Source organism: Benincasa hispida, chromosome 8 (assembly GCF_009727055.1).
Source record: "Benincasa hispida cultivar B227 chromosome 8, ASM972705v1, whole genome shotgun sequence".
NCBI classification, from domain to species: Eukaryota; Viridiplantae; Streptophyta; class Magnoliopsida; order Cucurbitales; family Cucurbitaceae; genus Benincasa; species Benincasa hispida.
The window spans coordinates 2,036,440-2,052,631 of NC_052356.1; the positions used below are offsets into that span (position 1 = coordinate 2,036,440).

Sequence of the window (16,192 nt, forward strand, 5' to 3'; positions counted from 1 at the left end):
AAACTCATAATTTAGAGACAATTAAACTGCTAAATTTTTATAAGCCAATTAATTTTGACCCTTCATAACGATTACTTTTGAAAATCATCCATGTATTAATGCTCAAACGACTGTAGACTTCTTCAAATGTAGGTTTATAAAATTGACAATTCAAGTAAATAGATGAATAATTATCAAAGAAAATTATGATTAAAGAGTCTAAATTGATTCATATATGAAAGTAGGGTTGAATTGATACAATTATAAGTTTCACATGATCTTTTTCAAATAGTACGTAATAGAAGGTTTAAATTGATACAGTTATCAATTCAAGATTTAAATTGACCTAACCTCTAAAGTCTAGAAGTATAAAAGGACATTTTTCCTAAAACTTTTCATGTGGGACAATACCTAAAAGCTTCTTCCTCTTTATGTCAACAAAATCCATTTAATTTATTGTCATCCATCCATCTTTGAATACATGAATTTGTCATCTTTTTTATCATTCCAATAGAGAGAGAGAGAGTTGGAGGCATTGTATATATTCTATGTGGAGTGGTTTGGAGTGATGAGAGTGTATAATAATGTAGAAAGGACAAAAAAAGAGAGAAGAAAAAATAAAACTCAAAAGTTGTTTGTATACACAACAAATAAATATCAATTTTAGTGTCAAGGATTGAATTATGAAAGTTAGGTTTTCCACTTCATTTATTTCAAGTGGTTACATAAATGGTCTCTTCCCCATGAAAAGGACAAAGAAATTGTGGCCTTATCCATTTATATTTATATTATAATATGTGTACAAAGAGATGATAAAAATTTAGAAAATAAAGAAGGCAAGTTGCATGAAAGTTTGTAGGTAAAGAAAATAGAAGAGGAGATCAGTGCATGGGTGCATTCATGCTGATGTGGTGCTTAACTTTTTCTTTCTAAAAGCCCTAACCAAAAGAATGTGAAAATGATAGCTTTATTATATGACTTTTGATTCCTTCAGATTATTATTCTATTCTATTCTCTCACATCTCTCACTCAAATCATGTTTTTCTTATTTGTTTTTCTAAATGAAGAGATATCACCACCCCTTGTAAACACATAGTTCAATTGATTAAAACATATGTCATCGACTCAAGACCAAAAATTTGAATTCACATTAGCACAAATTGTTGAATTCGAAGAGATAAAAAATGAATAGATATGTATATAAAAAAATCTGATATTATAGTTGAATAGTGGTAAACATAATATTTTTTTCATTGATGGAGAAAAAAGGAAAAATAAATAACATATGGTGACTCAAAAATATTTCATCAAACGCATAAATCAATTATTTGTAGAATAAAAATTGACTTCCTTTTTAGTCAAGTCTTAGGTGTAACATTATACATACCCATAGTGTAAAGAAGAATATAGCATAGATGTTTTTTGATCTTATTGTTGGTAATTCAATGGCATGCAAAATAGAGAATTGCTTGAGGTTCCAAGTAGTGTTTGCAAAGACCAATGTGAAAAAGAGCTTTAAAATGTTTATATTTACCTAAAAGTTTTAGACTTATTGTTGGATTGTTGATGGAACTTTGGGTAGATTAGATGATCTAAAAGGATTTAGATGAGGTGGTTTTCTAAAGAATGATAGTAAACTCCTTTTGTGGGGGAAGATTTAAGAGATACGCAAAGCTAAAGTCTATTTAGATAAGGGTCTCCTATTAGATGGAGTGGCTATCTTAAAAAAGAATTATAAAAGAAATCAACTCTAACATTTAGATGAGTTGTAGGCTAAAAGCCTAGCAATAGATGTTGTGTCAAAAGTACTCCACTTTTCCATTTTATTTTTGCCTCCAATTTCTGTGTGTAAAAACTAATTTTTTGTCGATGAATAAATGTTTCCTTATCTCCATTCAAGTTTCACGGTCGATATTTTTATATACACGTTTTACAAATAGAATTTCTGTGTCTATTTACATCTCAAAAAGAAAACGACATTATCACGAGAGTTTTACAAATAAGCCAAATATTTTGAGACAAAACTTGCGGGATACAAAATGAATTTGCCAATAGCTACAGAATAAACCACCATTAAAGAATTATATACACGTTATATTGGCAAAATGCTACGAAACAAAGCCAGTTATCAAGAACNCATATTCAACTCAGAAAGATCATCCATTGGAATTTCGAGACCGATAGCATCATGGTCTTGTAACCCATCTTCATCAATATCCAACCAAGAACCGAGGTCTTGATGATCGCCAAGGTCTTTCGACACATCTAGTTCTTCGATGACATCTAAATCATGCAATTGTAAGTTCCTCAAACTAGTTGACTCATCGGCGTCTTTAGATGACCCTACCAGAAAGTTAGCAGGCAAATCCGGGTCGTTTCCTCTTGTTCTGTCACTGAATCTTGCTCCCGTTTTACAAGATTGAGAAGTCAAAGACTCTGGGACTTCCGAAAGTTGGTTCTCAGATCTGCTTCCTGAAGTGGACAAACAACTACCTTTCTGCCTGGGCTTTGGCCTTGATTTTCGGACACCTTGGCAGCCATCCAATGATGAACCAAAGAAGTTCGAAAGAGGATGGTTTTTGTTCGGGTCCCTTTCTCTGTCACTTCTCTTGCCTTTAGTGCCTGGGGTGAGCCTGGAGGAAGCACTTCCAGCAACTTCGTCGATGCGCATTTCCCTCTTCTTCTGCTTAATCATCATGGATCCACGCATCGAGCCTAGCTCAGAAGAATTAATCGCTTGAGCATTTGAAGAACCTTTATCCAGTGTATCACTTTGTGAGTCATATCTCTCAGATGGGCCAGAAACAGCACCTGTAATGGCCAAAAAGAGCACAAAGAAACTGTTAGGGTGGGTGAGAAAACAATTTTGAGAGGCTGAAAACTTTACAAAGTTTCTACAGTATTTTTTTTAAATAAATAAAATGATTTTAAAGTTTGTTAAAACAATCAAAACGGAAATTGAAGCTTGTTGAAAATGCTCAAGAGCTTTTAAAAGCTTTGACAAGAGGTACTCAAATATAATTAAGATGAAAGTGACATTCACATACCCAATCTCCTGTCGTCCATCTGACGGGAAGACTCGTAGAATGCATTAGTAGCAGTTGTAGAGCCACCGAAGTCAATGGTTTTTGCATCCCTTTGCTGCAAAGGTGTAGAGAAAATAATATCCCGCAATGCAGGCTCACTGAAACAACTGATGCCAGTATCTTCAAATTTGTGACATCTGGTGAGTGTGCGCTTCATAAAGGACCGGGCCGCTGATTTTGAGACCCTGCGAACCGTACTTTTAGAGGCACCACTGCCACGATATCCCTGTCAATATGTTATTTGTGAGAACGCAATGTAGGTTAAAGACTTGAATACAAAATAGCAACTAGAACCCCTCCAACCCCTTTCTCGTTTTCCAAGCTATTTGATCTGCCAACTCATCCTGTGAGTTGAAAATGATAACGCAAGTGTAAATGTAAAAACTATTGACAAAGTGATTCCTCCAAGAAAGCTTACTTTTATGACCGTACTTTTAAGCAAATATATTTTAAAATACAAAAAAAATTAACTGAAAACATCACATGAAATTGTAAGTATAAAATTTTTATGACCAATGGCAGAAGAAAATGAACTAGCGTCTAGCAACTAACCATTTTCTTACTGTAAGCCATCTCAATAAGTTGGTCCATCGCAACTTCCTCAACTTCCCTGCATGTAAAATACCATCATTTCAACCTCGAAGAGAGAAGATCTGCCCGAGAGTCAGGCTGAACTTTCTATTTTAAAAAAAAATGCAAACGACCATGGTGTCCACGCAAACCTTTAGAATATGAGTTCACTCTTTAATATAGTTATCTACCTAGGATATTTATATCTTCACCAAATACGAGATATTGCAAGGTCAAGCAGAAATGTAATGGAATATGTAACTCGAAGACCTGTAACTATGGAGAAAAGTAACTTAAACTATCTATGTATGCTAAAGAAAAAGAAGACATCAATATCTTCACACTTCCATTGAATATCAAAACTAACAATAGTACCTCTATTTTAAGACGGTAAAACTAAGAACCTGTTTGGATTGACTTAAGAAAAAAGTGTTTTTCAAAAAACTCATTTTTTTTAAAAAAAACTCATTTTTATTTAAACACTTTTGATAAAAACTTATTAAAATACACATGAAAAGCTATTTACTCCAATTTCTTCCAAAATGACTTACTTTTTAAATTAAACACTTGAAAATATATTATAAACAAATCCTAAATAATAATCATTAATTATTATATTTAAATATATGTGATCAAATTGTACAAAGAAAAAAGAAAGAAACTCTAACCACTCACGTTGCAGGTGGGTCGAGTATCAAAGTTTAGTAAATAATTTTTTTCCTTTTTGGGTAAGAAACTAAACTTTCGTTGAGAAACGAACGAATACAACTATACAAGTTTAGTAAAATAGTAGTAGGATGTGTTTGGTTTAACTTTTCAAGTGTTTAATTATGAAAACAGGTCATTTTAGAAAGAAAAAAAAATGTTTTTGGCAGCCCTTCAAAATAGCTTTTAAAAACACTTTCAAAGTTTATTTTAAACAGTTTTTATCAAAAAAGTTTAAATAAAAATAACTTCTTAGAAAAATATTTTTTTCTATAGTCAATCCAAATAGGCCCTTAGTAAATCTCTAACCTAAGATTAATATATCATATGCACGTGCATAAAAAAACTATGTAAAATAGCTCTTTACGAATATATTTGAAAAACAACGGAACTAGTGGTCCTACTAATAAAGCATGCTAGAGGCTGGACAAGAGTCCCGTCTAATTTCTGCAATTTTGTAATTCAGCTGCACGAGCCTTACCGTTTTTCCATCTCTTTTGCTCTCTTGATAGATTGTTCCACCTTTTCCAGGTGGCGCCTCTTTCTCCCAATCTATTAAATGATGAAACAATAACAGTAAGGAAAATATCCACGAAAATATGTATCGAGTTGTTTGGCCTTGCAACCAGGATGTTCTGAAGACAGTATAGCGTTTCTTTATTTAAAGGCTCGTAACCCAAAAGATGCAAGAATATCAAGTAAACAAAATATAAGAAAATTTTTATGTAGAAAAAAGAAAATGGTGAGAAACCAGTTAAATGTATATAAGTGCAAACCTGTTGGCACAAGCTTCTCTTGTGCTCCATAATTTCTTGGTTAATCAGATCTTCTCCCTCGGCCAGATCAGGCTACAGTCAAAACAGAATGGAAAATAATGTAAGGGACAAAATAACACAACTGTGAGGTATGTATTGAACAAAACTCAGCCTACAAGTTCTAAGCATGAAAGAGCAGTAGAAAAAAAACCCACCAAGGTCTCTGGATACAACCCTATACTCTGTAGTTCCAATAGAAGTTTGTCATTCAGTCGCATCATCTGATACTGGCAGTTGGAAGAAATACTAGGTACGTTAAAATCGCCAGATTGTAGCTGGAAAGAATCATTTGAACATATTTCACTGGTGTGTCCAACATCACAATTTGATATATCATCGTCTCCTTGCCACTGCTCGCCACCATGAATGAAGCTAGACATGCTTGGGTTCCGATATGAGTTAGACACAGCACTTTTATCACATGAGAATCTGTCAAACATATTGTTCTTTGGGATTTGAAAATCGATCGTTGACTCAGCCTCAGATTCCACTTTATCTCTGTGTTCATAATCATTAAGATTACAAGAACCACAATAAGAATCATCACTTGCTGATTGCAGAAACGTGTGCTTCCCTTCACTTTGGTGGTAATATTCATCACAATCATGCTCTTCTATTAATGCAGAAAGAACTCGTTGGTACAGGGGTACAGCCTTGTCTAGTCTTCCCACGTCAAAGCTGCCACCTTTTGCACCAGACTGAATAAATTCCTTACTAAAGTTGGATCCTCGAATTTCTTCAGAACAATTGGTTTCAATTACATTTACACCAAGATCCTGAGAATTCCAGCATGGAATTAGTAGAAATAGATCTCTTTTTTTTTTTTTTTTTTTTCCACTTCCTGGTATGTTGTGTTGTCCAATCAACTTTATAGGGATGATATACATGTATATTAGTGGACTGATCAAGCAACAAATTCGTTTGAACAATAAGGATAAACAGAAAACTAGATGAGAATAAAGCTACAATACCAAGTTATCGTGTTCCATGTCCTGCATCTGAGACAACCTCTCACTAAGCTCCTCGGCCAAATTTAGCTGATCCAGTAAATCACCCAGGTGCAAAAATTATTAATCTCTGACCAAAATAACTTAGAAATGAAAAATATGTCATCACATAGCATAGTCTACCTGTTGCTTCAAGTTTGATACATCTGCTGGACTAACAGAAATGAAGATGGAATTCACTTTATGCCAAAATGGACCAGTACAAGCACGAACTGCATACACAAACCCCCGGTATTATTGTCAAAAGAGAGAATGTAGACAGAATAGAGCCACAGACATGGACGGTAAATGAAGTTATTGTAAAAACAACTAAAAAGTATCAAGAAGCATACTATTGGCATTGCGAGCAGACTTGGCTACCTCAAATAATTCTTCTTGATCATCGTCAGAGTCACCTGGAAAACAATGTTAATATCCACCAGTGAGCCACTGTCATATAGCTACATAATATAAGCTACAAGTCTTCCCCATCAGCATCTTATAAACAGTTAATAACAGTAGAAGAAATCAAGATGAACCAGAAAAATAAACCAGAATAGAAGTTTCAAAGGGAAAAGTTCTGTTCATAAGGAGCAGTATTATAAACTAGAAACATAAAACAGCACAAAGGAAATTTAGCGCTGATACACTTAGACCAAATGCAAGAAAGATCAATTCACTGAACTGGTGTGCTCACCTGTGATATCTGAGGAGCGGCAAGTTAACCCCACATGAGCTGAACCCTTGCGATCTTTCAGTTTTTTAGATGGTGGACGACCAGATTTGCTAATAATAAAAATAAAAAATGAAATATAAGATTATGACGCAACCATAATGCTTTAGGAACAAAAATAATTAGTTTGGATACCTTCTAACTTTCCCAGTGATAGGCTTCATGTTCTGGAGTGGTTTTTCTGCAAATGGGCTCTCTGACTTATCTCTCACCAAAGGGCTGTCAGGTTTAACTAGGGTAGGGCCCCTTCCACTCCTTCCCTGTTTTCGCACACCATCTCCTTTTTCATTCACCAGCACCTTATTCTTCCTCGCCAGCAATATAGAAGACCCAGCTTCATCTCCTGCACTCAAAGAAAACTTGCCACTGCTTGTAACTTTTGGTTTCACTTTGTCATCTCCAGGTCCTGATTCTTCACTTTCAGACATCCCACTTGGAGAAGATACATTATCTACTTCCTTTTTAAACTTCATGGTATTGTTGTCAACACTACAAGCCAATACTGACCCATCTGTCATATTTGTTCTCGGACCAAAATCAGAAGCTGCAGAGTCTTGAGATGGACTTGGAATTTCACCATGGTCTGGCACAGGTGGCAGCAGCTTTGATCTCCTAGTACGAGAGTTTTTATGCCTCTGGCCAACCCATTGGGTAGCAGGATACAAAGACGAACCAGTTGGTATCGCATGCTTTGGATTACTTGAAAGTCCAGTCAATTGGGCTTTGCTAACACTTGCAGATTCCCAGGTTTGATGAGTTTCAGATGAAGAATGAATGTTTGGGGATGAGTCTAATCCCACAACTGATCCAGTTCTTGGTCCCCTAGAGACCTTTGCTTTAATCACGGTACAAGGACTACCTACTGAGTTGTCTTCTCGGTTACTTGGCCTGACAAGGTAATGCATGTAAAAATTAAAGATTGTACCACAAAACAGAAAAAGAAAAAATTAGACACAAAACAAAATTAACCTTTAATATATTATTTGAATTCTAGTTTGAGATCTAGTTAATGAAATAATTCAACCAAGGAAAACACAGCGTACTTTAACACACACACACACACACAGAAAAAAAAAAAGGTTTAGAACTTCAAAATGCACTTAGTTGAAACATCAACTCCCATATTTTACTATTATCTATAGTTCTCAATAAATTTATTAAGCATATTATTGAACGGTTAGCAAGTAAGTGAACGAATGATTAATTGACTCTTTTTTCCACCTTAGTTAAACAAATCTAAAGTTTAATACATAAAATATAATAGATCTATCAATTTAAAATATTTAATCATCAAATCTTTTCACAAGAGAGTAAAACAAATGGTGGAAAGAAAAATTGAATTTGAAAACTTGGAGAAATCAGCTTTTTTTATAAAATCATTTTTGTTCTTCATAATTGTATCTAAAAACCAAATTTAATGTTTCTCCACTTTCAATGCCGCTAAACTCCATTCACTGTATTCATGATTTCCAAATAAAATACAACGGACAGTTAATGTTCTAAGTCACTCAAAATCAAATGCAACACTCTTGAATAGCATAAATTTTTCTTAACGACTAACTAGACCTGAAAATTTATAAGAAATGCACCCAACACAATATCAAGATGATGGAAATATCATAGCAGAACTACATACCTATTGTTCCCTTTAAGCATCCTCTGCTCCAATATATATGTACGACCCTTCAAAGGGAGAGCACTTTCAAGTTCATTCTTTGATATGGTACTTGCATCTGAACGAGTGGGATCGCAAGAACCATCCAACCTGTTCATTCCATTTACTCCAGATGAAGATTTCAATCTACAAGAATGAATGTACAAAATCAAATATTATTATCAAAGAGACGGTAAACTTTTGGGAGGTTGTACAGTGAAGACTGCAGAGTCTCCTCTTGAATTGAAGTTCATAAGAATTTTTCTTTGTTTCTTAAAAGATCTATATGAACTGGGGTCCTTTTATAGATTCACCCTTCTGGTTTCTCAGGAGGAGATGCCTTATCTCCTTGCCATTTTTGTGTATCCTCCTTAGTTTATATGAAATGCCAAGTGTCAATCATCAATTCAGTATCAGAAATCTTAAGTCAAGCATGCAATAGAATGAGGGATACCTGTGCCCTTGAGCATCACAAGACCGTAACTTAGAATCAGAATTCAGCTTTGTATGAGTAGCTCGTTTTATTTCTCGATCGCCATTATTGACCCTATAACCAACAGCTCCAACGGATCTTTTCTTTTTAATTTTCTGATCCAATCCCTCTCCTCCAGCAAGCAATTTGCGAGTCTTTTCTTCACTTCGAAAAGAACCATCATCACTATCCTTCTCTAAGAACGTGGTGAACCTGGCTTCTGGCTGCTAGAAACAATGCACTTAAATCGATGAAATGGAACTGCATTCCTCATTTGGTGGAGCATTAATTGAAAATTAAGTAAAAAACTAGAATGGTCAACTATGATCAAATTCCAGTGACATTTTATTGTTATACTTAATTAACAGTTCAAGTCCCCATCCCGATGTAGTGTATGAACCAAGCTTGCACACACCTTGACTAATCTTACAAGACAACTACCTAACTCTTACAATATTTAACTACTTGAAAACTCATAGGAGTTCAATATTCTAAGTAGGTGGCAACTATGGGTTTGAACTCATCCCTTTGAGTGGTACTATTTGTTCACTAGCTCTGATGACTACCAAGATTATCCCAGCATGGTTTAAAGAGCACCATGGATATCAAAACGAAGCCCTAAATTCTCATATTGAATATGAAGACCTAAATAATAGGGAAAAGACGACGAGCAAATTAGATACTGGATATTATCACATATTACAAACCTGAACATCAGATATGGATGAACGAGCACGCTTATTCAAGCCTACACTCTTTGCTCTGTCTTCCAATCTATAAATAACCACATCATGGCCATTTCTGTGAATCTGGCTTCCCATTTTAGATAAGTTCCCACTACCTAGCCTCTCACTTGGTGAAACTTCACCGCATTGTCGCTTTTTTGAGCTCATGGCTTCCCTATATTTATCCAACTTGAACAAGGATTCACTCAGCATGTCTGCTCTTTCCCTGAAAAAAAAAAGACATGAATAAATAAATAAATTAAGCCAATACTAACAAATTTATATTAGATGATAGCATTATCAAAATTGATTGTCAATCCTATTGTCTCTTTATCATTACAAACTCTCCTATTCCTTCTTAATTTCCAAACCGAGCAAGAGATCATCACTTCAGCTTACGCTCTTAGATCATCTCTTCAGCTTACGCTCTTTCTCCAATCTATTAAGATGATCACTCAAGGTTTTCACATTGCATTAAGGATCTTGTTTTAATTTAATTGCGTACCACCAGCAAAGATAAAGTTAAGATTATGCATAAAAATGAGGTCAAGGTTACTCTTTAGGAGTTCGGGTTCAAAGAAACAACAAAACTAAGGCATTCAGCTTTAACTTGACATTTGTTTCATTGCCTGCTCTTATACTACTTAGATAAGAAATTTGGAAAATCATCCCCCTTTTTCTGGTCTAAGAAAATAGCTCACAGTAGTTTACCTGGCCCTTCTAGATGAATCTTGCACACTATCTTTAAAATGCTTCAGCTCCTTTGATGCAACTGGAGGTTGACGTTTCAGATGGATTACTCCAAAAGGACGGTCCTCCAATGCATTTCCAGAAGAAACACCTAGAGCTCTTTTCAGCTCCCCGGAGCAATTTTTTTGATTACCTAATGTAATGGGCTCCAACGGTAAACACTGGGGCAAGGATGGCATATTTGACGGCAGGAATGCACTTCCTCGATTTAAATTATTCCCAGATCCTATCATCATACACTTGCAATTTCTTCCAAAAGTATCCAAATTGGCTCAATAATTCCTTTTAAGACAAATCAACCCTTGAGTATCAACTTCCTGCCATTATACAATCACAATGAAAGTAGAAACAACAAAAAATTCTAATTCAAAAAATATACCAATTCTAATTCAAAAAACTATACCATACATACACATGTAGTTTTTTGTTTGTTTAAAATAATTTTTTTATTAAAAGAAAAAATTCTTCATTAACCATCTGAAAGTGAGATTGTGAGAGCAACACCAACAGTAATACAGTAAACAAGATACGACTTTTGGAGGATCCCAAAAATACAGGAGTGGTCAAACGGAGAGCTTGAAGACTTTTTGTAGTTCATTTTAAATTTAGACTTGACTCTTGATTAGTCAAATATATTTTTTTGTGGAAAGCAGCAACGAACAAAATAAAAACCCACTTCCAAAGTATTACTTTCCACAATGAAGAGGGCTATTACAGTAAGGCGTCATAGCCACCAATCAACACATACGGACACAAAAATTAAAAAATATACAAATAAAAACCGACAGAAACTTTTTGACGAAGTAGCAAACAGATTATCACAATACAAGTCTATCCACCAGGAGATCGCAGCAAAAAAATAATAACCATTAAAGTCAATCACAAATCGAGTATAACTAAACAAAATCTGCAAGACTGAACCAAGTACTAGTGTTATTAAGCCAAATATTTATAACTCATCTTCCCCTTTTCTTCTCGACTATTCTTCGAAGCCTCTGTCACCACATACACAACATTCCTTTTTCCTCCGAGTTCATACATTGAATAAGTATTAACCACAATTCATAAACCACAATGAACGAAAAAAATACTTACTCTCAAAATCACCAAATGAACACATAAATCAAATGGGGGTAAACAAGTTAGAAGTGAGGAAAAGGACGTACTTCTCCAGCTGGCGCACAAATGTCGGGGACGAAATCAGCAAAAACAAGTAATGGATTCAGAAAACGAGCGATCTAAGCGGGCAAAGAATGAGGAACTTAGCAGCGTAACACAACGAGAGATTGAAAGGTGAATGAGGAGTAAAACCCTAGAAATAAGCAAATGTAAAGGGAAGTGGATGAAGATGAGTTAACGAAATGAAACAAACAAAGCAAAGATGAGAGTTTAGAGAGTACCTGAGAGAATTGCAAAGAGGTCAAATGGTCAATTGATCATCAACTTCGCTCCGATCAAATTGATGCAAAGATCAAACCCAAGCGTTATATATGCACGAAGAACAGGAGGAGGGAGAGTTGCAGTAATAGAAGGAAGCAGAAGATCTAAACGACGTCGTCGCGAGTATATTTTCGTTTTCCCTCGCGTACGCGCCAATTGGCTGTTGTCCTTTTCGGATCCTAAAGGAGAAAAGTTCTTCATTCGTTTGTTTTTTAGTTAAATAGGAACCTAATTAGTTCACTTCTCCAATCTTGAGTCCATTTGATAACAATTTAGGTCTCGTTTAGTAATTATTTTATTTTTTTATTTTTTAAAATTAAATCTTATAATGATTTGCATCTTGATCAAGTATAATGATCGAATTCTTAGCTAAATTTCAAAAACAAACTTTTTAAAAATTACTTCTTTTAGTTTTCAAAATTTGGCTTGGTTTTTTAAATTATTAGTAAAACATAGATAATTAAAGAAGAAATTTAGAGGTGAAAGTAATGTTTTTAGGCTTAATTTTCAAAAACAAAAACAGAAAAAAACCAAATGGTTACCAAATATGACCTTAGTTTTGTTGTTTTTTGTTTTTGAAAATTAAGCCTATAAGCACTAATTCTACCTCAAAATCTATTTATTTGTTATCTACTCTTTATCAACAGTTTAAAAAATCAAGCTAAATTTTGAAAACTAAAAGTAGCTTCTAAAAACTTATTTTTGTTTTTAGAATTTGGCTAAGAATTCAATCAATATACTCAAGAAAGGCACAAACCATTGCAAGAAATGAAGAGGAAATAGACTTAATTTTCAAAAAAAATAAAAAAAAATCTAAAGCAAAATTATTACCAAACGAGGTCTTAATTAATATGTTAGTGGAGTTAGAAAATCTATGTCTAAGTACAAAGTTGTTATTAAATAATGGGTATATAGTGCAATTTTTTTGTAATCTAAAAACATAAGTTTTCTTTGGTTATTTTTGGGTGTAACTTTTTGTTTAACCCTTCAATTGCCTTCCCAAATTTATGAAACTCAATTGAGATGCAACTTAAATCTTTCACATATATTTTATAATTTTTTACATGTAACTATTGTACTTGAGTTAGACAAAATACTCTTGTTTGATATAAACAACGAAATTACGACATATTATCTAAAAGATTATCATATACTTTGTGATATTTATGAATATAACTACACAAAATTGAAAAAGTATGCTATTAAGAAGTTTAAGACTTTTTATAGTATATTATGTCAAATTGTAGGTTGTGATTTATTATGCATATATGTTATTGAAAATGTGATCAAGGTCCTACATTAGCTAGATAAGGGGATAATCACGGATAAATAAGGGAAGCCAACTAAAATCTATTTAGATTGTCTAGGGAAAAAATTGTTTTTAAAAAAGTCATTTGCATTAAACAAGTTTTATGAATATAACATAAAATATAGTTTAATATAATCTACACACTATATTTGATATAACATATAGTTTAATATATGTATTATATGATAAGTTAGTTATCATATTTATATATATATTAAATATTATTTTAAATAAATTAATTTTATTTTTAAAATTAATTTAATTTGAATTAATGGACTTCTCTCCCCTCTTTTCTCTCCACCCTAGTATAATGTGGGTGGTTGACAAAAGTTGAAAAAAGATCTTCTTCTTCCTTCTCCCTGCAAGAAAAAAAAAGGGGTGAGTATTTTTTTTACATAAGAGAGTTCTCTGTAATTTTTGATTCTCTCATTTTCTCAATCCCAAAATTAGTTAGAGTCCACCACTCCTGGATTCCTCATCCAAAGGATACCGAGGTTGCATTCGTGGTAGTGTCAGTTGGAAATCGAAAGATATATTGGAAGAAAGTCTTCAAAGGTAAGGGTTTCTGAAACCTTAAATTATTTTCCTTCTTTTTCCCATTTTGTGGCATGTTGTATTGTTTTTGTAAATGCATGATCTTTCCCCTTTTGTTTTTCTGTAAAATTTGTTTTTGAAAACAAATAGGATTTGGGACGATCCCGCTTCCATTTGAGGGCCCTTCAATGGGATCCTTCAATTGGTTGTTGTTCTTCATCACAGTATTGCAACACTGCGATGTAGAAAGAACCAACCGATTCTAGTCCGGTTCGGTTTGTGGTTCACCTGGTTCGATCGTGGTTCAGTCATTTCGGGGGGTTCGAGTTTGGTTCAGTGGCTGGTTGGTTCAGTTCAAGCAGTTCAAGGCCCGGTTCGCTTGTATTTGAACCGGTTGACTCTTATTCTTGTAATAATTAGCTTTTAAATTCCTTTTAGGTGTCCTACCCCGGCCATTAACTATTAGTTTTAAATATACATGTGATGTATGTTTTTTTATTATATGTCATATTGTATGTCATATAGATTTAAAATCCACCATAGGTTATTCATTTATATTCATGCATCATTTTATATTATAAGTGTTATAATATATGTATATGCATGATTTAAATTATATAGCATGCACATGCATCATATAGTATAAATGTTATAGTATATGTATACATGCATTTATAACATATCCATGCATTATTTATATTATAATTGTTATAATATATGGTTGAATGAATGTATGGATGTATGCTATATTTTGATTCATTACTTTATTATATCATTGTTATATATGTTAGTAATGAATTGAGATTGCATGAAGCATGACACTACCTTAGGTTAATTTATAAATGTTATAATTAACTGAAGTATGTCAAGCGTGCAATAAATGTCTTAATTGTTTCATTTATTTATAATCACTACAACTAAATGAAATTAGAAATAAATCAATAATTAAGAGTTTCATGCAAACATTAGGTTATAATCATCTTTTAAAATTGTTTTTTAAAACATGATTAAGATAGATCTGAGATCACATTTCTAATAAGATTATAAATCTTAGTTCAATCTTTTAATCGGTTTAATAGGATTAAATTGATTCTTAATAAAAGATTAAATATGTAATAAACGTATCTAGAAGGGACCTATTGTCTAAGGCGGGTTCTGTCTAGGCTGGGGTACTTAAGATGACGGAAACATCACACCCCTACCTGAAAACTTACTTGGAAAGGTGAATTAGATAAATTTGTTACATGCATACAAGTTTGATTAAAGTTTATTAAAGAGTTTAATAGATTTTGATAAAAATTGTTTAATTATCCAAAGACAAATGTTGTTTTTGGGCAAATTAAACAAACACTTAGATAAAATCAGTAACCAGGTTTTTCCTAAGTTAATTAACCCTAAGTAAAATACTCAATGGGAGGAAAATGGGGTATATGATACTTCATTTTATCCTCTTCACATTTCTCCTTAAAATTCACATCGTGAGGTCTATACTCGGCCTCGAGGCACCATAGGTGTCCCCCTATGGGTGGAATTTGTATAGATCAATATCAAGGTGAATGAAGAGAGTGTTTATAGTAAGTGGAAGCGGGACGTGTGACAACACATCACTTGGTCTCTCTCATTAGGTTGAAGTAAAGTTTCATGTATCGCCTCGTGGCATCGTGGGTGTCCCCCTAAATGATGGCAATTATGCATGACGCTTTATTCAATCTCCAAAAATGGATAGAGTTGCTTTAGTTTCATGTCCCAATCGATTTTTTTCCTACGGTTGGCTCATTGAGGCAGAACTCTAGAACTTAAAATGGGGGGTTCACTTATAAGAATCGTTAAGCAAGTTAACAAATTATGGACCGAACTGTTGGGATTGGTCTCCTAATTCTCCCGGAGTCTCGTAGTTTGTAAACTGTATACATTGTTACGAATAAAATAAGCGTTATTTTATTTGGCATTTACTCATATCCAATAAACAAAGCTCCATGGTTATTATATGTAAACTTAAGCATGTATATGAGATATACTAGTAGATCATGTCTTAAGTGATAACCTAAATAGGTATGTAGTATAAAGATTAAGGATGGATACCTAATCCTGGTAACACTACGAATACGACCCACTTTGTAGAGGTTTACAAGTGTTGTGAACTACTACAGATCGTAGATCCTGACCATTCATATGGAGACATCCGAGCGAGAGTGTCCTATACAAAGAGTTTGTATAAGGCCGGACCATGAGATGAGTAGTCTCTTTATATAACGCCGTTGATCCTTGAGACTTACATCTCACCTAAACGACCATAGGCGACATGACGTTAATCATGAGTGTTTTGGGAACTCCTGCCTTTAAGAGCGGTTCTTTGATTAGTATGGTGAGAATGGCCAGATTGCCAACTCAACATGCCTACCTTTTTGGGATTTATCTAATTTGGGAGCTGAGA

General features: G+C 33.8%; 1 protein-coding gene across 1 annotated transcript; it reads right to left on the bottom strand.

Annotated features, from left to right (window-relative positions):
• Positions 1-2,107: 2,107 nt before the first annotated feature.
• On the bottom strand, positions 2,108-12,020 carry LOC120083103. The gene is made up of 17 exons (XM_039038657.1): positions 11,876-12,020; positions 11,642-11,787; positions 10,437-10,792; positions 9,708-9,951; positions 8,983-9,224; positions 8,511-8,675; positions 7,010-7,762; positions 6,839-6,927; positions 6,495-6,557; positions 6,286-6,374; positions 6,127-6,192; positions 5,311-5,931; positions 5,117-5,188; positions 4,822-4,892; positions 3,618-3,675; positions 3,027-3,291; positions 2,108-2,790 (listed from the first exon to the last, which is right to left on the bottom strand). Exons 3-17 carry the CDS (start codon positions 10,709-10,711, stop codon positions 2,108-2,110), a joined length of 3,756 nt encoding a protein of 1,251 aa, XP_038894585.1. The 5' UTR covers positions 10,712-10,792; positions 11,642-11,787; positions 11,876-12,020.
• Between the last annotated feature and the right edge of the window lie 4,172 nt (positions 12,021-16,192).